At 34.3% G+C, this 21239-nt stretch overlaps 2 protein-coding genes across 3 annotated transcripts; both read right to left on the bottom strand.

Moving 5' to 3' along the window:
• Positions 1–350: 350 nt before the first annotated feature.
• LOC114283670 (long chain acyl-CoA synthetase 4) lies at positions 351–14270 on the bottom strand (the record flags this gene model as incomplete). The annotated part of the gene is given in 15 exon segments (XM_082921523.1): positions 351–661; positions 1129–1248; positions 1388–1570; positions 2699–2838; positions 2933–3178; positions 3562–3679; positions 3802–3877; positions 11855–11921; positions 12411–12498; positions 12573–12671; positions 12802–12881; positions 12884–12968; positions 13729–13823; positions 13905–13944; positions 14217–14270. Coding segments are annotated over 15 exon segments (1527 nt in total), but the record flags the coding sequence as incomplete, so codon positions are not given.
• Positions 6089–11338, bottom strand: LOC114304444 (26S proteasome non-ATPase regulatory subunit 1 homolog A-like). 2 transcript variants are annotated; one of them, XM_082924650.1, is made up of 6 exons: positions 9848–11338; positions 8807–9768; positions 7278–7517; positions 7020–7155; positions 6446–6726; positions 6089–6326 (listed from the first exon to the last, which is right to left on the bottom strand). In XM_082924650.1, the coding sequence occupies exons 3-5, from the start codon at positions 7427–7429 to the stop codon at positions 6712–6714; spliced, it is 303 nt and encodes a 100-aa protein (XP_082780776.1). In that variant the 5' UTR covers positions 7430–7517; positions 8807–9768; positions 9848–11338; the 3' UTR covers positions 6089–6326; positions 6446–6711. The 2 variants fall into 2 exon arrangements, with proteins under 2 accessions (XP_082780776.1, XP_082780768.1); XM_082924642.1 differs by having other exon boundaries at positions 7278–9768.
• Positions 14271–21239: the final 6969 nt, after the last annotated feature.

The following is a 21239-nucleotide window of genomic DNA, read 5'->3' as shown; positions in this document are numbered from 1 at the left end:
ACAAATAGGGACCAAATCTTAATATTCCAGTTCTCCCAATTGGATATCTGGTGACTAACCAATACAACCTCAAGTATGTACCTGCAAAGTAATAATAATGATAACAATATCTTCAGAAAATTACAAAAACAATTCAGGATTTAATTAAACCTTAGTGTTCTAATTTTTCATTGTAAACCTCTCTGTTTTTAAATTGATACAATTTGAACAATCTGTCCATCCCTGTTTAAAGCCAATAAACCTTTCTCCTTTCAATACCAAATTTATCTTTCAACACAAAGGATGGAAATTTCCTTTTCTTGTGTTGAAGACTAGAAAGATGAATAATTAGAGAAAACACAGCTTCAATAGAACTGAACAAGATTTGGCTTTGGCATTCATTAATAGAACTATGAAAAGTGAAATTGAATCCAATAAATTAACATGATTGGTGCCACATCGGTTTGTAAGTTTTGTTGATTTGTATAGCACTAATCATCAAGGTTATATACAAGTAACCAACAATACATACAGTTTCAAGAAAGAGTGGGATGCCAAAAAGCCAAAACTGGCAATAGCATCGAAGAATGAAGAACCTTTTTTAGGGCTGTTAAAATTTAGAAAACACCATCTTCAGGCAGTTTGCTTACTTTGCACCCTTGTACATGTTGTCAACAATGTTCTGCAATGCAACACAAAGATTTCCCCTTAGTACTGTGCCACCCAAAAAAAAAAGAGTACTATAAAGTAGTCATAAACAGAAATGACAAATTAACAAATTCCAAAAAAGTTAATTGGAAATTTAAGTTGACTAAAAGTTCTTGCATGCACTAGTTGCTTGGCAGATGGCAACATGGAGTGAACTAGAAATCTCCAATGTTCAAACACTCATGGCCAAGGGCGGAACCAGGATTTTAACTCGAGGGGGGTCAATTTTTGGCTTTTCTTCTCCACAGATTATTCTAATACATATTTTTCTACAATGAAATGATTTCCTCCCGATTCCTCTCAAGTCTCACCGGAAAAAAAAATTAGAATTCTAATACACATTTCACATATTTCAAAACATTTTTGGGTCAAAGCATCTAGTCAACGAACATAGTACAATGGCATGCCATGAGATTCCTTGAGAGAATCAAGAAGAGCTACCTGGTAGTATTTGAGCAACTGAGGCCTCTTCTTCTTGAATGTTGGGGTCAGAAGGTCACGCTCCACGTCGAATGGCTCGGGGTCAAGATGAACAGCTTTTATAAATTCAAACCCTTTCAACTGCCAGGCACATCACAAAAGTTTCAGAAATCTTCCGGAAGTAAATAACGTTTTCTTCCCCTCTGCTAACTCAGATTATTATTCAATTATCAAATGGAAGTAGAAATGAGAGGTGGTTGGAAGTGTAAAAGACACAAACCTTCTTTTCCTTTCCAATCCGTGTGAGCTCTACAAGTACGTTTTGTTTTGCCTTGGGATTTTCACAGAGGGAATTGAAATCCCCAGGTACACCATTTTCTTCAGCCCAACGTTCAAGTACTTGCTTATTTGGGTTTACAACAGCAACAAGGAAAGACTCAAAGCTGTTCCCATATACCCATATCTGAGATTGAAATTCAGACATAATCAAACACAAGAAGATTCTGGAATAAACAAAATGCTCAATCTCCTAACCCCAAAGTACAGGCATAGATTTGACCATTCATTAATGCTGTGTTTGGTTGGGGGATTTGGGGAGGAATTTGGAAAGGGAAATAGAAAATATAGGTGAAATGTAAATAAAATATGCCTATATTTCACCTAGTTTCACACACTTTTTCCCTTTCCCTTTCCAAATCCCTCTCCAAATCTCCCAACCAAACACAGCATAAGTCACTCCAAGGATTGCTTCCAACAGGAAAAAGTGCACAAATGTGAGAAATGAGAACATTCTTAGCAGATCCATAAGCATGCACAAAAGCATGAATGAACCAAGTATATAGATATCCTCAAGTTTTAACAAGAAAGAATAAGTTGGACCTCAGGATGCACACATCAAAATCAACCTATGGCAAATATCTTGTACCTTAAGTGTAAGAAAACAAAAAACAAATCTGATGGGGAAAAAGCATGTAAATGCAAACACTAATTTTGTGAGATATAATCAATCATAGAGACCTGTGTCAAGTTTCTTCCTGCGCTTAAAAGCACACAACATGCACAAATTAGTTTAGCAGAAAAGGGATTGAAATTTAAAATAGAACGCACTGGAAATGTGTGTGTGTGTGTGTGAGGGAGAGAGAGAGAGCATATGTAAGGTAATACATAAAAAGAATAACTTTTAACGGTCAAGAGGTTCACACAAACAATATCAGAAACAAAAGAAGACCACATTATAATGTCATAACAGTCAAGAAGTATTGAAACAAGGAAAATGCTATGGATCCAAGTAAATTATCAAATAAATTACCAAACCTCTCACATGGGTGTGGGACCCACACACATGTGATTTGTGTGGGTCCCACACCTATGTGAAAGGTTTGGCAATTGATTTGGTAATTTACTTGGGGTCCCTAGCATAACTTTTAAAACAATATCAGAAACAAATCCATGCTCTCATCACTAGAAGGACATTGTCGGTAATATCTACAACGAATACATTCCATATTTGTTGACAACAATTGGAATGCTCACAGAGACAAAACTGAAACTTATATTCCATTTATATATTTACAATAGTTCAGAGGCATACCGAGTCAATACCAGTAACAGAACCATAAACATTCTCCAAGTTTTCAACTGCAACATATTCTCCTTGTGACAGCTTAAAAATGTTCTTCTTTCGGTCAATAATTTTCATGCTCCCATTGGGCTGCCACTCACCAACATCCCCTGACACAAACATTGTTAGGGGCAGGGTTGACTAAGAAAGAAAATTATGAGCACTGTATCAAATTAATTATGAAAGACACTGTCGTAGACAAACCTGTGTGGAGCCATCCATCAATCAGGACCTCTTTGCTGAGGTCTTCACGTTTGTGGTACCCTGAGAACAAGGTATCGCCCCTTATACATATTTCTCCGCGTGGTGTGCTTGAGAGGGCATCATATCCCATTTCAGGAATAGATTCTAGGCACACATCCACATTAGGCACTGGAGGACCAACAGTACCAAGCATACCCAGCTCATTTGGTAGTGAGACAAATGTTCCCACACAGCTTTCTGTGAGACCTACATCACAGAAAGAAAACAAATTAAAAAAAAAAAATTAAGTTTACTGTATGATAATGGATATACAATGGAAGATACCAGTGCTGAATCAGTAAAAATCTCTATTCATGGGCAGAAACAGGGGGAATATGGCACTGAGGTAATGGATTTAAAGAAATTTCATCAAACTTTCTCAGATGCCTTCAAAGCGAAGTGTAATAGAACTCATTCCCAAGTGGAGTTTAAGCAACAAAGAAACATATATCAGCAAGCTGTCTCAAATAGGTCGATAAGTAACAAAAACCACTTCCAACGGGAGGAATGAGTGAAATTCAAATGTACATGCTAAAAAGGCAGATAAAATAAGTTAAATTGATATGTAAAGATTTAAAAGGACAACATACCATATCCTTGCAGAACATGACAACATGCCACCACTCGTAGAAAAGCTTCTACATGGGTAGCAAGAGGTGCTGCTCCAGATAAAATAAGCTGTACGTTTCCGCCTAGCCCATGCTTTACCTGAGAATGGAGTTAAAAGAAATGAAAGCCATATTAAAGATTAAGTTTTGTATATATGGTCCCATGAGAAAGTAAAAGAGGAAAAGAAGAATGAAAAGCTGCTACAAGAATATGTCCACCACCTTATTGAAAACAATTTTGTCACAAAGTGGAGCTGCATCTACATGTTTACTCCCCTTCTTCATGTTATGTAGCTTGCTGCAGCATTTGTTTAAATGCAGATAAAAATGAGACAGCACAAAATGACAACAAATTAGCTACCTTACAATTAAAGCAAACACTGTAGAAAAATCCAAGTCCCTGTAGATACATGGGTGTGTTTGATTGGGGGGATAGGGGGGGGACTATCCACTATTTGGACTCTATGTCCGGCCTCCCTCCTTATCCGTTGTTTGATTTTTTCTTAGTCCGGCAGACTCCATGTCCGGCCGGACTCCATGTCCCCCATATGGGGGACTATCCTGTCCTGGGGGGTGGAATTGTTTTGGGGGGACTAATCACTGTTTGGATTAGATACGAAAATGACAATTTTGACCTTCTATTATTTAATAATGTATTATATTTAATAAAATTTAATAAAATTTAAATGTCTCAATTTAAAAATAAAATAATTTTATTTAACTTTTTATTAATGTTTTATTTATTTAATTTTTTAAAATAATTTTTTATAGATATTTTATTGATGTTTTATTTTAAAATTTTGTTTATGTTTTATTTAATTTCATTATTTAAATTTAATAGATGTTTTAATAGATGTTTTATTTAAACAATTAAATGTTTAATTTCAACAATAAATAATTTCATTTATTTAAATTATGTTTTATTTAAACATTTAAACATGTGTACATCAACATGTTTATTAAATTATTTCAACATCTGTACATCAACATATATATTTATTTAACATCTATTAAATTATGTTTTAATACGTCAACATTTGATTACATCTACATTTGTTAATTGTTAATTACATCAACATTTGTTAATTGTTTAAACATAATCTGTACATCAACGTTTATTTAATTGTTATTGTTAATTGTTTAAACATAATCTGTACATCAAAATAATTTCAATGTTAATTGTTTAAATAAAAATTTAAACATTTAACCATTAGTATGTTTAATTTCAACAATAAATTTTTATTTGTTTAAATAAAAATAATCTGTACCAGTCAATTTTTTTATCAATATTAGTATGTTTAAATATCTTTAAACAAAATTTAACCATTAGTATGTTTAATGTTTACTAAAAATAATTAAAATATTAAAGATATGTTTAATATTGCTATTACTTAGTAAACAATTGAAAAAGGGTAAAATAGTCTTTTGTTCATTTATCCTATCCAGTCCGTCCAACCAAACGTTGGATTCACTGAAAATAGTCCTATCCAGACATCTAATCCCATGAAAAAACAAACACAGGATACATATCCAATCCGACCAAATAGTCCGGGGGATTCAGAGTCCCAGGACTCAAGTCCGATGAATTCTAATCCTCCATTTTCCAATCCGTCCAATCAAACACACCCATGGGTAGCCACAGTTTATGTGTCGCACACATGATGCATAAAGGGTTGCGCCTCCTTTTGATTTGTGCCTTTTAATACAAAATCTATCTTATAAAAAAATGCATGATGAATGAGATGACACTTGAAATAGGAAGTATAAAGTACAGAGTTCTGATCTTAAAAGGGTAATTTCAAGGTTATATAAATACAATGAGAAAAAGAATTAAGAACATGAAATTGTTCCAAAGGAAAAAAATGACCAAAATTTTGGAAGAATTGAATATCTAGTCACAAATTTTTGACCAATCAATATATGGTTGCGATGATGTCCTTCAAGAAGTGATAAAAGGTCTTCAGTTGAAAGGGTTAATAAATAAAATAGAATCTTCAAATGAAAAGAAATTGATGTGTGCATAAGTGATTCCACAAGATATCCCTGTTATCACGGCTGGAAAATCGACTTTTAGCGGCGTTTTAAAAACGCCGCTATAGGTACTGAAAACGTTGCTAATTCTTTTTGTGACGTCTAGTACCAAACGCCGACTACGCGGCCGTCGCTATAGCTTTATGGCGTTTGAAAAACGTCGTTATATTAGTATAGGAGCTGTTTTTAAAAACGCCGCCAAATGTCCTACCCTAACTGTACTGTGACGTCACTATGACATTTAACAACGTTTTGGAAACGCCGTCAAAGACATTTATACATTTTAAAAATCTAACCGTTGGTGTAGAGATATAGTGACGTTCAAAAAACGCCGCCATAGCCTTTATTTTTATTATTTTTATTTTTAAAGTTGTGCTAATTTTATATGGTTGAAAAAAATACCCGTCATAAAAATTATTAACAACTAATAATTGATGTTTATTAAAATAGTAAATAAACTAAGTTTGAAAACAAAATCAAAAATAAAAAACAATGCAATAAGATGTGATATATGTACAATTACAGAATATATTTAGACACAAAATATATTAGAAATCCGTGAGGATTTATTTACAAAGTCAGGCTTGAAACTCATGCAGAAAGCAGAGCAGACATCCATACTCCTAATGACACAATACCGATAGTAGCAAAAGCTTGGCCCAGTTCATAAACAAAATTTTCTTTCTAAACAAGGCAAACTTTGCCAATTTGTCCTCCTGCAAAAAGTCACAGCCAGGACCAAATTAGAAAGGTTAATATCAGTACAATAGATTGACACATTAGATTAGAATGGAAAACATTAGATCAAATTAACTTAATGCATACAAGTGCATACCCCAAATCAACAATGATGATGCTGACATTATCTTGTAAACGTCGGTCCTGTAATATACAAAAATTTGCAGGTATGATCAAGCATTGTGCAAGAAAAATAAACATCTACGCATCCATTACCAGAGCTACTCTTCCAAGTGCCTCACAAGCTAACAAAAATCAGAACAAAAGAAGTTAAAACTTTGTAAACCATAACACTGGTATACCAGAATTGAGGCAAATTTTTTACCTGAACATCTGTGTTGCCGAAGCTGATTCCTAACAAAATTAACTGCTTTTGAGCTGAAACAATAGCAAAGTTGATGAGATAATACTCATCTTGTGGTTAATTGAGAAAAATATTAAATAAATAACTATCATGCTAATTTAAGATAATTTACAGAATGTAAGTACAAGGTTCAAACAGGAAACCACAATCAGCACTGTCAGTATAAAGCACAGTTTTTACGTCGTCATAGATATCTTCATCAGCAGTTCCAAGAGCCATTTCTCAGCTCCACAGACTGCTTTGTTGTCTGTAAAGTTGTGTAACAATAAAGGTTTATTTAGAGAATGAAAGTGAAATGTTGATTTACCAGATTCTCACAGAGAAATGTATCCACAGTTGTCCCAGCATGCATAATTGCATTAGCATATATTGTTGCACTATGGCAGACACTATTTCTCGGCTCCACAGACTGCTTTATTGTCTTGAGAATAAGAAGATCCGACCTATATGCAAATTATAAAATTAATGAAAAAAGCTTTTCACAGTACACAAATGGAACTCCTGAAAATTGAATTTGAGCAAAGCAGAATAAATAAAGAGCTGGAAATTATATCTGTTGTCTCACTTGCTATGACTGTATAAAAATTGTAGAGTCAACTGTATTGAAGTCTCTCCAGACAAAATTCCTTTTATTTTTGTTAGCCTCTCAGCATAGGTCACTTCTTTTGGATCTGCTTCTTGCACATTCACATTAGAAGCTTGAGTTCCATCTGTCATTTGAACATCCTCAGATGCAGTAGCTAAGTTTTAAATAGAACTACAAGTCCTGAACTACCCAAGGCAATTGGTTTGCCTTTTGATTGATCTGATACCATTGTATTAGGACAGTATGAAAATAATAACAAGAGAGTGCACTGAAAGAAACTGCTGAAAGAACTGAAAAAAGAAAACACCCAAATCTCTTAAAGAAGATATCCATCCTAGAATTCATATATAAAGCACATCTTTCAGACACATACAGAGACAGAATTCAACTTTTCTAAAATAGATATTTAAATTGTGTCCGTGTCCATGCTTCTTAGCTGTTAATGCAATTGTTGCCAATTTCAAATTTACCTAATACTACAATCTTCGATCAAGATTCTTTACTCTTACCACCATAAATTTTTTGTGCTGCATGAATATGCTAATTATCAATAGAAATTCAGTTTGACCACATCAAAGAGTAAATTCAACTTAAATTGTGGTCTTGGCTGTATCCAGATTCTAGATACAAATATATCTCCATGAGAAAAATCACCAACAAACAGTCTGCTTCAGAGAATTTTGAGAGATCTTCAACTATCCAAGTCAAATACAAAAGGATAGAAGTAGAGCTCAATTACATGTATTATGCATAGGTTACATAAACACAAGATTTTGAGCAAATAAATAATTATATTATTTAAGTGCAATCATTGTTGATATCAAGCCTATCCTTTCTTGAGGAAATATATATATATATATATATTTGGGGTGATTGACTGAATTGAATTATTGAATTAGGGAGTTCACATCCATTATTGATATCAGATAATGCGAGAAACAAGAAAGTACTATGTCTATGACATGGATAGTTTAATGGTTTTAGTTGAACTTACAACTTATTCAACGACATGGAATGCAATTGCATAAGGATAAGCTACTAAAGTTATGTGTACACCCATACGCTGTATTGTTGACTTAGGTTGTGTTTGGATCTTGGATTTGTGGAGGGAAAAGTGAATGAAGTAGCTTCTAAGATCCAATCACACCCCAAAGAATGGTTGGAATTCAAAGGATCCAGGTGAGACAAAAGACTCGAAGTGTGAACTCTATCACAACAATTATCAAGTACATATCCCACCATACAGGAAAATCATGAGAGTCAATGATTTTCTTTCATGATTAGCTAAAATACTAATACATTTAATGGTGACCTACAGAAATCAAATAAATCTCAAATACTCACAGACTAACCCCTTCTTATGCAAGAGCTGAAAATGACACCCTCTAAAGTTATATATGCTTGATTAAGTAGTTAAGCACAAATTAGAATTATGGACAACATAAAGCATTAATTGATCCAAAAATACACTCACACTAACTAACTAGAGTAGTAGAACACTTGCTAACCTGAACCCAGGTGTGTACTGATTTCTGAGCAAGCATGTTTATCTGGCAATTATGCTGAGAGCTTTGTAGATTTCCCAGCAGAGAGAGATGTGGGTATGTTGAAATATACCAAAAAGAAAAGACAATAAAATATGATTCCACAATTCTTTAAGAACATTAACTACACTGCAAATATGCTCTCATATCATGTGAAGCTATCATTCCATCCAAAAACGTAAATGATAGATCACATTGTGCACTATGTTAGAAACTCTACCACATACTACCTAAACTAATCATGACAGGTAATAAAACACTATGAGTCTATGAGTGTCATGTTCGGCATAATCTATACTACTTATTTACGCTTAACAAGAGGAATTTTGCACATAATATCACAAAGAAAATACAAAGAATTTCAATGACGAGTACGGAATTAAATGTTTACTTCACAAATCCCAAAACCCATAAATTCATATATAAGCGCATATTTTATACTATTATTAGAAGGTAACACCTTAATTGATGTCCTGACAGATTTTTAGCATGCCTGAATTACCCCATGCTCAAACATCTTTGCATAATTCCAGAATGCCAAAAAACAAAGATAAAGCAGTTAATTAAGGTCTTCAAACTTCAACATTAAGAATGAATAGCAATACAAGGAAGTCAGTTCCTATAGCTGTTTTGCCAAGGAATTGGTTTTTCAATGTAAAGACAATTTTTCCATAATGGTCCTAAAAGAGATGGTATCAGTAGCATTCTTTAAAGGAAATAAATTCAAAATCGAACTCGTACAATGTTTCGTTGCGGCCATTCTATTCAGCATAAATGAGCTCAGAATCCTTGTATTAAAAACCAAAGTTAAAGGTCCAAATTATACCTCCAGCGAATTATTTATACACCTGTGCTGATAACAACCATTTCCTTGGGTCATGGAACCCCTTACAAACCCAGTCCGTACTAATGATGAGGCCATACACCTACAAGAATGAACAGAAGTTATGCCAATGCAGAATTCAAATGTGAGAATCTGAAAAAAGTTCCATAAGCATATCTCACCTTCAGCTATGTCCTCTCACCTCACCCAACATTCTGTCAGGTGCTCAAGCACTGTTCATGTCTGTGCATGATTGCATGATCCATCAGAATAAGCTACATAATAAGTGCAATAGTTAGCTAATGACGACTGCCCACCTGCGATGGCCAAGAATGGAAATCAATATTCTATAATGGTTATTATTGTACATATTTAAACCAAACATGATTATGTAAATTTAAGTGATCACCAGCTGGAAGTGGAACATCTAAACTTAGCATAAGAAATTAGTGAAACAAAAAACTTGCTAGAGTTTTGAATCTTTCCAGCAAGTCACAAGCAAAATCAACTACTGTCTGGAAGAGGACAGATGTCAGAGGGAATCCAAGCTTTAGCAAGATTCTAACATGTCATTTAATTTAGGGTATATTACACTGATCTCCCAGCAAACTCCACAACTTTGAAAAAATTACAGTGACCTCCCTTTTAGAGAGGTTAAAAGGACAGGAACAAATGAAAATGGTGTGAAGACACAAAGATAAATAAGGAAAAAATATACATTTCATTGTAAAAGAGATGACATCATCATTTTTCCATCTACATGACTAACAAATTTCTTATGAAAATGAGGCTCAGTGTTATGTGAATTAAAACCTTAAGAGAGTCCAATGTGATTATGCTAAACTTGTGAGGCTTACTATATTTTTTTCAAACCTTAGGAGAGGTCAATGTAATTTACTCTTTAATTTATGTTTGGCAGGCCAATATATAGAATTATGAACCTTGATGAAGAAGAAGCTTGGATATAAACTTGATATACAAGACAGCACCTTTGGTCAATATTCGAAATTAGATGGATCCAAATTTCACAAGCACCCACAAGCACAATTTCCAAAGATCCTGATAGCATTATTTTTTATTTAATTTTTTTTTAAGTTAGAGAGCCTGATAGAATGATACAGCATCTTCTTCCAAATTACATAGAGAAGGCTAAGAACATGTTCAAGAATTGTTTCTACTCCTTGAACACACATTAATGCACATTAGTCATTAGATGAAGATCATGGACATCGTAGTGGTGTCGTGTCTACTGGTACGGTCCATATTAAGGACATACTGAAATATCATAAACATGGATGCTAAATGGGGCAATGTACCGTAAGATTTCATTCATTGTTAATACCATCTGATGAAAGAAATCTAAACAAAAATAAATAAATAAATAACAATATCAAGTAGGAAGTGGAAAAGAGCTCATTTTCAAATTTTAAGGCAGAGGTCTCATATCTTGATAGGATTCATTTCAGAAATGAAGATGTCATACAGAGGACTAAACAATCCTAGCAAATCCCAAAACCCACATGTTTAGCTGGGATTAGTAGCCAATGAGATTGTATCTCCATAGAAGTGCTTCTAGAAATCACTGAATCTCTTAATCTCTGCAAATGAGGATCAAGTAAGAATGCCTTAAAACATTGATTTCATAGATCTAGAGAGAGAGAGACGGTGGAGCTCGCTACCTCGCCGGTGCAGATGGTGCTGGCGATGGAGCTTCAAAATCGCTTCGATGGAGCTTAGATCTGAATCTTTGATGGAGCTTCAAAATCGCTTCGATGGAGCTTCGATCTGAATCTTTGATGGAGCGTCGAAATCGCTTCGATCTGAATCTTCTTTGACCTGAATCTTTGATGGAGCTTAGAGAGGGTTGAGAGAGAGAGATGTGTGTGTATAAGGGTTGGGAGAGTGAAATGGCTCAGATTCAAAATAAAATAAGGGTTTCCAAAAGTAGGCACGTGTAGCCACCACATTTGGAGGCATTTCTAAACGCCTCATATTATAAAACGGTGTCATTTTGTTTAAAAGAATATGCAACGTTTTATAAACGCCGTTAAATATTAATAATAGTGACGTTTAAAAAAACGTCGTTAAAAAAACGCCACCATATCTCTTTTTTTACTGTAGTGTATTCTTTTCTTTTCTTTTCTTTTTTTTCTTTTACTAGGAGGTTAGAGATGCGGAGTACAACTTACTATGAGTCTGCGAAGTTGAACATAGTATTTTTTAAGAGACCCCCAGATGAGATCTTCTGTTGCAAACCTGAAAATAAGAACCAGAGTTCGAGAATAAAATGCATGAAACTTGAAGTTATGTTTTGCAACAGAATGAAATTATGAAAGAACACTATGTGCTTCTGAAATGAGCACCATTGTATTTAAATTTAACTCTGCCCTCATTAACCATTCTGTTTCTTGTGTTCTCTATTCAGATTTTAATAGTCCCATGGCAGACCAAAATAAAAAATTATCAAAATTTAACAACTTAAAATACACTGAATTTGTTTCATGCTTTCTAGAGCATAAATGTTTTTGGAATTAAAACAGAACACAAAAATAAATCACTAACATTAAATCTTTTACTGTTTCATATTTTAGTTGATTACTGTGTGATGGATCAAAACCACTGCAGTTGATTAAAGCCATTGTGTTTCATTATCTGCTACCGATGAAAGTGTCCCTTTTAGGTTCTATTTTGCTCAGAACGTGTACCGACTCGCATTTGCATCCATTGAGAAAGAAAAAAACTTACCTGCATAAATTTTATCCAGTACTCGGGGAACAGCACAGAAAATAGTAGGTTTCAGCTCACCAATATCTTCAGTCAATAGTTTGACATCCTGAAGATGTAACAAACACCGAATTGTTACATTGAACTCTAATGTGGAAGGAAAAGAATTGGTAGTCATATTACCCCGCGCCAAAATCCTATTGAGCCGCCAATATTGATAAAACACTCTTCAATCACTCGATCAAAGATATGTGCCAGAGGAAGATATGAAAGATTTACATCCTTTTCAGTCAACAGTAAAATTTTCAAATGGATGTGCAAGAAATCCTAAATAAAGCAGAATAATTTAGATTAAATCAAATAAATAGCCTGCCACGTAGATTTATGAATGTAAATTGATTCACATGCTTACCAATTCATGAACGCTCCCTAGCAGGCACCTCACCCCAGCTATAAGAGTAACAATGCTATTATTGGAAGTCAGAACGCCCTTGGGTCACCAGTTGTGCCACTAGTATACATTATTGTACAAATGTCACTTTTCTTTTTTACTGGAAGATCATACTGTTTATCATCTCCCTGCAAAACAGATAGGGTGAAATTCAAATCGAAGTAATAAATAGTCAATGGAAGTATCATCCATACTTAGCCCCCCTTGGGAAAATGGTATCAGATCAGTTGGCGATTTATAAAAAATTTCCAATTCAAGAACAGATTTTTTTTAGGGATGCACCACATAATATTTGAAATTAACATTCAGTACTAGAGACAACGTATATATAGCACACATCATTTCAAGTGCAAAATGCCTCAGATTTAACCACAATTTACTTCAGAGCACCATCAGATTTAGTCAATAGTACTCAACCTATCCTATAACCAAATGCAATAGAAGTAACACGATGGAAATAACTGGATCTTAAAGTGAAACATATTTTGACTTTTGACCTTATATCATAACCCTGAACCAATACGACTGCCTGCCTGCAATATGGAAACACACCAATGCCAATGACCTCTTGTGCCAGCTGTCAACTCCAGCATATCATCTAAGTTATCCTCAAACCACTTTATTATTAGATAAATAAGGATCCATAAAATGCAATAAAGTGGCACAATACAATGATTTTTGTAATACAAAATGTGCAGTACGCCATCCAGCATCCCTGCTTTGAATTCAACAAATTATACACCAATCAAATTCCATTTAAATCATATAACTGCTAGTTTCTTGAAACAAATTTCATGTGGTACAATAATGGGCATTATTCAAAACCAAAAAATTATTAACAAAACAACCAGATATGAAATGAATAATGGATTAACAGAAGTAGCTTACCAATAACAAAAATTCATCCCAAGCATATATAGCCAAACCAAACTTTTCAACTTCTTCTTTTTGTTCAGGAGTGACCTTGCCAAAGCTCACAATTGCTATATGAAAAAATTAATACAGTATTATTTCTTAATGCCGCATGCAAATGCAAACTGAATATTGTATCAAATACAACTTACTTTTCAAGTATTTCGTTGCACTAGGAAATGTTTTCAGCACCTGAAAAGGCAGAAGAAAAATTAAGACGCATAATCCAGACATCCTATTATATTTTGTTCTATTGCCACCATCTTAGCACTAAACACAATAAAACAACTACAACAATAAGTTGGGCAGAAATGGACCTTTCAGAGTATTGAATTATAAATGAAGTCACATCCAAATTTTGGTATCAACTTGAACATATTCATCAAATCAGATCAAGATACATCCACGAATATCTCATAACAACCTTAGTCGGGACACCAATCATAAAATGAAAACCTGTGTACCTCAGGAATCTTTTTCTCTTGATCAACACATAATAACCATATGTAAAACTCCAAAACGAATCAAGTTGATGATGAAAAATAATTAAACCACAGGTGAGAGATTCACTGCTTCATCACTGAGTCTTTAGTTGAGGTTGGGATGGACCAATACCACCAACAGGTGACATATCAAATTTTATGAAATTAAACAAATCTTTTACTACATGGCTTTACTGTTAATTGAATTCCCGCCAGTGCATTATGTGGTGTGCATTGCATAATATTTTGAGTCATCAACAAAACAAAATCCACCACTCTAGCAATAGTTATTATGAACATAAATCAACAATTTACCTATCCTTACTTGAGGCAGAATTCTCATTTCCAAAGACAAGCGCAACAACCCCTTGTACACGATTCAGTAAATTAATCACGTGTAAGCATAAGATTAGTAAAATGGCACTTACCATGACAACACATCCGAAAATTGATTCCAAGACATGTATATTATAAACCAAATACACAATAATGAGAAGTTATCATTGAAAAACTAACTGTGACAAAATCCATATTGAAAGATGACAGTAAACACTGCTGAATAATGAGAGAAAATACCTTGTACCCAGACATCAAATCTATCCTTTGATACAAATGGACCACTAAAAGTCAATCAAACCAAAGCTTTCTGAAAAATAACAAAGAAAAAAACCCTCGACAGTGAACAATAACTGACCAAACTAAAAAATTTGATCAAAACTACAAAAGTACAGAGATATCATCCTACATTACTATGAAGGATCACATTACGATACAGTTAGCATTCACATATACACATACATATACATACACTTGAAGGGTAGAACATGTTACGCACATACGCACTTTATTGGCCTTGTTCAATGCAGTGTATAAAGCTCTGCCGATAGCTTCTTTTATTTTGGAATTGCGTGCCAGAGTGTTTAGTGTTGCTTCCAATTATAGCTTATAAAAAAAAATAGCTTAAAATACTAATTACCGGAATGCTGAGGAAGACGCAATTTTAACTTTTGTTTTTGATTATTAGATTTTAACTTGCAAGAAGCTGAACCAAAAGGGCCATTATGACCCCATCGATTGAATTTTACTGTTTGAAAAAAATATTTACAAACTTACTGATCACTTCTCAGAGTCAATTTTTGAATCGACATTTACAACCGGCCAACATTCAAAAATACATTCTAAAACAATGTCAGAGCAGTGACTTTCACGAATAATTGGCTAATGTGTGCATATTACTAATAAATACACGAGAGAGAGAGAGAGAGAGAGAGAGAGAGAGAGTCTCAAATGAGTTAATTGAAAGACTAGAACCTAGGAGGTCAAACACACATTCATTGTCTCCTTGTCACACTTATGCCCAAAACAAGTCTTTTGACTAGTAGTACAGTACATATGACATCAAAGCACTGATTGATAGCATATTTTTATATACTATTAAAGAAATTAATTGTCACAATTGATAGTGAAAGGACTTTAGTGAAATTATAAAAAATGCAAGGGGCCAGAGTGTAATATTACACACACACTCTCACAGAGAGAGAGAGAGTTAGGAAATGAAGTTGAAATGAAGGAAATGAAAGTTGAAATGGAAATCCTGCCTTATCTGACTCCACTATCAATGCAAATCAACAATTTTATTTTAATTTATTTTCAACACAATAACACAGTAGGATGACTACAGGGAAATTTTCATCTCCCATTACCTCCAAAAAATGTTAGCTACTCAGCTTACTTTGCAATTTAAGAAATGTTGATCATGAAACATTTCATCTCCCACACACACACACGTACACACACACTCAGAGAGAGAGTTAAGGAAACGTGGAATGGAAATGTCAATACTTTCAATTTGATACCCAAATTTTGTATGGCAAAAAGAACCTACCAAAGCAAGAATATGGGAAAAAATGAACTACCTTTCACCATAAAAGCCACTCCCTACGTCTCTACATCTCTACCCCAATCTCTACAGCTCTGTCTTCCTTCTGTCTTTTTTCCCAAGAGTTACATCTCTGTCTTCTGTCTTTTTTCCCAATGGATCAGCAAGTTGTTTTTTCTCAACCACCACCCCGATCTATTATTAAAAAACCCTCAAAATTTTCCCGGTTTCTTCGATCAATTTTTGGCAGCTGCGGCGGGAAGTCGGTGGAGAAGACATTAGTTGAGGATGAAAAAGATGGGAATACAGATTATTTTTCTTATTTTTCTTCCTCCGGCTTAGACTCGGATTCAGCTTATTCTTCAGAGGAAAAGGGCAGTAAAAATGGAGAATTGCAAAATGAGTTTCAGGAGGTGACAGATGACATTAAGCAAGAACTTCAAGTGGCTGACTTGAAAAGGGAGTTGACAGAAACTACTGAAGAGAAGGAAGCAGAGAAGATGATCAGTGATTTAAAGATGGAAGCTGAAACGTTGAATGGTGAGAATTCAAAGCTTTTACAAGAACTTGTCACCGAATGTAGCCAGCTGAGGGAGAAATTGGGTGAGAGAGAAAGGGAACTTGCGAGTCACACCGAGATGCATGAGACCCATAAGAGTGAAACATCAGCTCGAATGAGGGCTTTAGAACTTGAGCTGGATTCTCTGCGTACCCAGAAAGAAGATGAAGTGAAGTTGCTGATGGAGAATCTCAGCGCGATTGAGGAAGACTACGGCTACTTTGAGAGCCGTGTATATGAAATTATGAACGCGTTTCAAGGTGCACAGAACAGGGTCAGAGAATTGGAAGGGCAGGTGGACTCTCTACGGAACCAGCGCAGTAATTTGGAAGAGCAGCTAAGAGGTAAAACGCACGAAACTGAGACTAATCAGATGCCAGGGGTCCAAGAAGAAGAAGAAAGGAAGAGCTACGAAGATGAAGATGAAGATGAAGATGATGATTTTGAGTTCCCCACCCCTGCCGATAAGATCATTCCTGTTTACCCCATTTTTGGCAGAGATGAGCTCGACGGAGTTCCGGCAGGAACCTACTGCGTCTCCGGAAGAGTGAAGCAGCCGGTGGCCGGAGGAGGAGTGACGATGGCGCAGGAGAGAGATCGGAGGAGGCCGTTGTTGATGCTAAGAGGTAAAACGCACGAAACTGAGACTGATCAGATGCCAGGGGTCCAAGAAGAAGAAGAAAGGAAGAGCTACGAAGATGAAGATGAAGATTTTGAGTTCCCCACCCCTGCCGATGAGATCATTCCTGTTTACCCCATTTTTGGCAGAGATGAGCTCGACGGAGTTCCGGCAGGAACCTACTGCGTCTCCGGAAGAGTGAAGCAGCCGGTGGCCGGAGGAGGAGTGACGGTGGCGCAGGAGAGAGATCGGAGGAGGCGGTTGTTGATGCCGTACAGGCAAGAAGGGTTCTTTGCTAACGTGAAGATGTTGACCAGAAATGTCTGGCAAATTGGAAAGGCTCTCAAAGCTATCAATAGCAAAGTGTTCTAAATTTTTATTTTTATTTTATTTTATTTTTTGTATTTACGTATATTATTATGATTTTTAGTTGATTGTGGAAGCTTTATCAGTTTAGTTTTGATTTAAAAAATAATAATTTTACCTTTAACTCTCTCTCTCTCTCTCTCTCTCTCTCTCTCTCTCTCTCTCTCTCTCAGTGTGTGTGAAAAATGTTCATCTAGACAAGGTACACTAGAAAATAAAGAATTGACATAATTTAAAATAAAAAAATTTAAAATAAAATATAATTTATTTAAAATTTTTCAAACAATTAAAACTTAAAGAGCTTAAAAAATATATTAAAAGTTTAATTTGTTTATCATTCAAGTCAATTTCAAATGAGTTTTAACAAATTAAGTTAAAATAGTTTGATTTTTTTTAAAAAAGTTCTATAATACATTTAAATTATATCCTCCACTCATGATTGAAGTTTTTACGCACTGATTTCAGTAAATATTTCAATAAAAATTCTAATGGTAAACTTTTATTCTATTTGGAAATTGATTGTTGCGCTATTACGTAATTTAGTGGGTTTTTTGAATTATTTTAAGTATTTTTTTTTACTTATTTAATTTAAATATACCTAAAAACTATAAAAAAATATATATGAACATAATTTTAAAAAATCACTAAATACAATTTTTTTAATATTTCTTTACAAATATTTTATTTTTTAAGTCCATATAAGTTCAGAAATATTTTTTTTAAATATTTAAAAATTTCACTAAAAACAAAAAAAAAATTAAAAATCATTTTTGAAAATCTCAAAATCAAACAGTCTTTAATTTTTATTTAGATTTTTTTTTAAAAAAAAATATCTCATCATATTTTAACAGTGTTATTTACCAAACTATTGGATGTTTGATTCAATATTTAAATTAAATCTTTTTTCATTTGAGTAAAAAATGAATAAAACTCAATTTGATATAAGTATGAAACAAAAAGTTTAAATAAATTTTGAATAATGTTTTTACCAAAATTTTAATTTGAGCCAATATATGGATGTGAATGCATTATGCATAATTTGATTACAAAAACATCTTAAGTTCAATCTCATTCAACTCATTTGGTTGATTGTGACACGGTTACAACTAATATTTTTCTCAAGCTCTAAGTTCGGAATAAAATTAGATTAAAACACTAAATAACATTCCCAATGACTGGTCTCATGACATTAAATAATTTTGAAAAATTCTAAGTGCACATAAATTGGATTATGTGCTAGACTTGAATTGTTTTTCTAATATGGTACATGAGTCACGCAAATTGTTCATGGTCCTTTGCATTGTAAAACAAGGTAGACATTTCTCAAAAAATATATAAATAAAAGAAAAAAAAAAGATAGAAGTTAAGGAAGCTCATAACTCAGAGAGAGAGAGAATAAAATCCAATCTGTAAATGACAAATGCCCTTGTGCTTAATTTGGAAACAAGTAAAGAGTAAATAATCACACATTCTGGTAGTATAATTATGTAGCAAAATGATGACAATCTAACTCATTTTTGTGTGTAAAGGCAGGTATAGACAAATCACAGACCAATCCAGAAAGCAAGAACTGTTGCCGTGATTCCAGGTAGCCAAACTGAGAACATTTTTCAATCCCAGTTGCAACACGCCCTAGTTAGACCAACAAATCATGTCCTCAAGCTGAAAAAACACATGTCAATGTAACGTTGAAAAATCTTATCTGCGACGTTTGTTTGGGACCATCTCCGGATTGCCTTTCCTCATCATGGCAACGAACTCATCGTAGTTAATTCTTCCATCTTGCAAAAGAATTAAAGGATACATTTTCGAAGTGCCAATTCATCATGAGTTTTGGAATTAAAAGACAGTGCATTTATAATCTAAAAGGAACAGACACTTCAGCGGAGGAAACGTATGGTGATCACGATACTTCAGCGATACTTCTTAATCCCTCTGAACATGTCATAAGTGATAACTTTTTCTTATTAACAATGTTCTGCATTCTTCATAACACAATTTATGCGTTCTTCTAAATATATTTTGAAATATTTATAAGATGCATATAACATGTGTATTACAATTTCTATAATTGTTTTGCATTCCTTAGAATGTAATTGCAACATACAAGATATCTTGATGTTTTAAGTTACAAAATATATAAACATTCATATGTATGATATATAATAAATTTGGAAAAATACGAAATTTTAACTTTGCAATTTAAGAAATGTTGATCATGAATTTCATCTCCCACACACACACACATACACACACTCAGAGAGAGAGAGTGTAACAAGAACCTACCTTCCATTTGAGAAATCTTGGAATAGAAATGTCAATACTTTCCATTTGATATCCCAATTTTATATGGAAAAAAGAACCTACCTTTGTCAAGAATATGGAAAAAAATGAACTACCTTTCACGATAAAAGCCACTCCCTCTAAAGTAGTGTAACAATCTCTGTCTTCCTTCTGTCTTTTTTCCCAAGAATTACATCTCTGTCTTCTATCTTTTTTCCCAAGAATTACAATGGATGAGCAACTTATTTTTTCTCAACAACCATAACAATTCATTATTAAAAAACCCTCAAAATTTTCTCGGTTTCTTCGATCCATTTTTGGCAGCTGCGGCGAGAAGTCGGTAGAGAAGACATTAGTTAAGGATGAAAAAGATGGGAATACAGATTATTTTTCTTATTTTTCTTCCTCCGGCTTAGACTCGGATTCAGCTTATTCTTCAGAGGAAAAGGGCAGTAAAAATGGAGAATTGCAAAATGAGTTTCAGGAGGTGACAGATGACATTAAGCAAGAACTTCAAGTGGCTGACTTGAAAAGGGAGTTGACAGAAACTACTGAAGAGAAGGAAGCAGAGAAGATGATCAGTGATTTAAAGATGGAAGCTGAAACGTTGAATGGTGAGAATTCAAAGCTTTTACAAGAACTTGTCACCGAATATAGCCAGCTGAGGGAAAAATTGGGTGAGAGAGAAAGGGAACTTGCGAGTCACACCGAGATACATGAGACCCATAAGAGTGAAACATCAGCTTGAATGAGGGGTTTAGAACTTGAGTTGGATTCTCTGCATACCCAGAAAGGAGAGATTGAAAAACAGAAAGCTGATGAGCTTTCCAGTCTTCTGAAGAAACTTGAGGAGAAGGAGAAAGAAGATGAAGATGAAAAAGATGGGAATACAGATTATTCTTTTTCTTTTTCTTCCTCCGACTTGGACTCGGATTCAGCTTATTCTTCAAAGGAAAAGGGCAGTAAAAATGGAAAATTGCAAAATGAGTTTCAAAATGTGACAGATGACTTTAAAGAAGAACTTTAAGTGGTTGACTTGAAAAGGAAGTTGACAGAAACTACTAAAGAGAATGAAGCAGAGAAGATGATCAGTGATTTAAAGATGGAAGCTGAAACATTAAATGGTGAGAATTCAAAGCTTTTACAAGAACTTGTCACTGAATGTAGCCAGCTGAAAGAGAAACTGGGTAAGAGAGAAAGGGAACTTGCGAGTCACACCGAGATACATGAGACCCATAAGAGTGAAACATCAGCTCGAATGAGGGGTTTAGAACTTAAGCTGGACTCTCTGCGTACCTA

The sequence above is a fragment of the Camellia sinensis genome, chromosome 1 (assembly GCF_055761805.1).
Source record: "Camellia sinensis isolate YWXY chromosome 1, ASM5576180v1, whole genome shotgun sequence".
NCBI lineage: Eukaryota > Viridiplantae > Streptophyta > Magnoliopsida > Ericales > Theaceae > Camellia > Camellia sinensis.
This window is presented reverse-complemented; position numbering and strand designations above follow the sequence as displayed.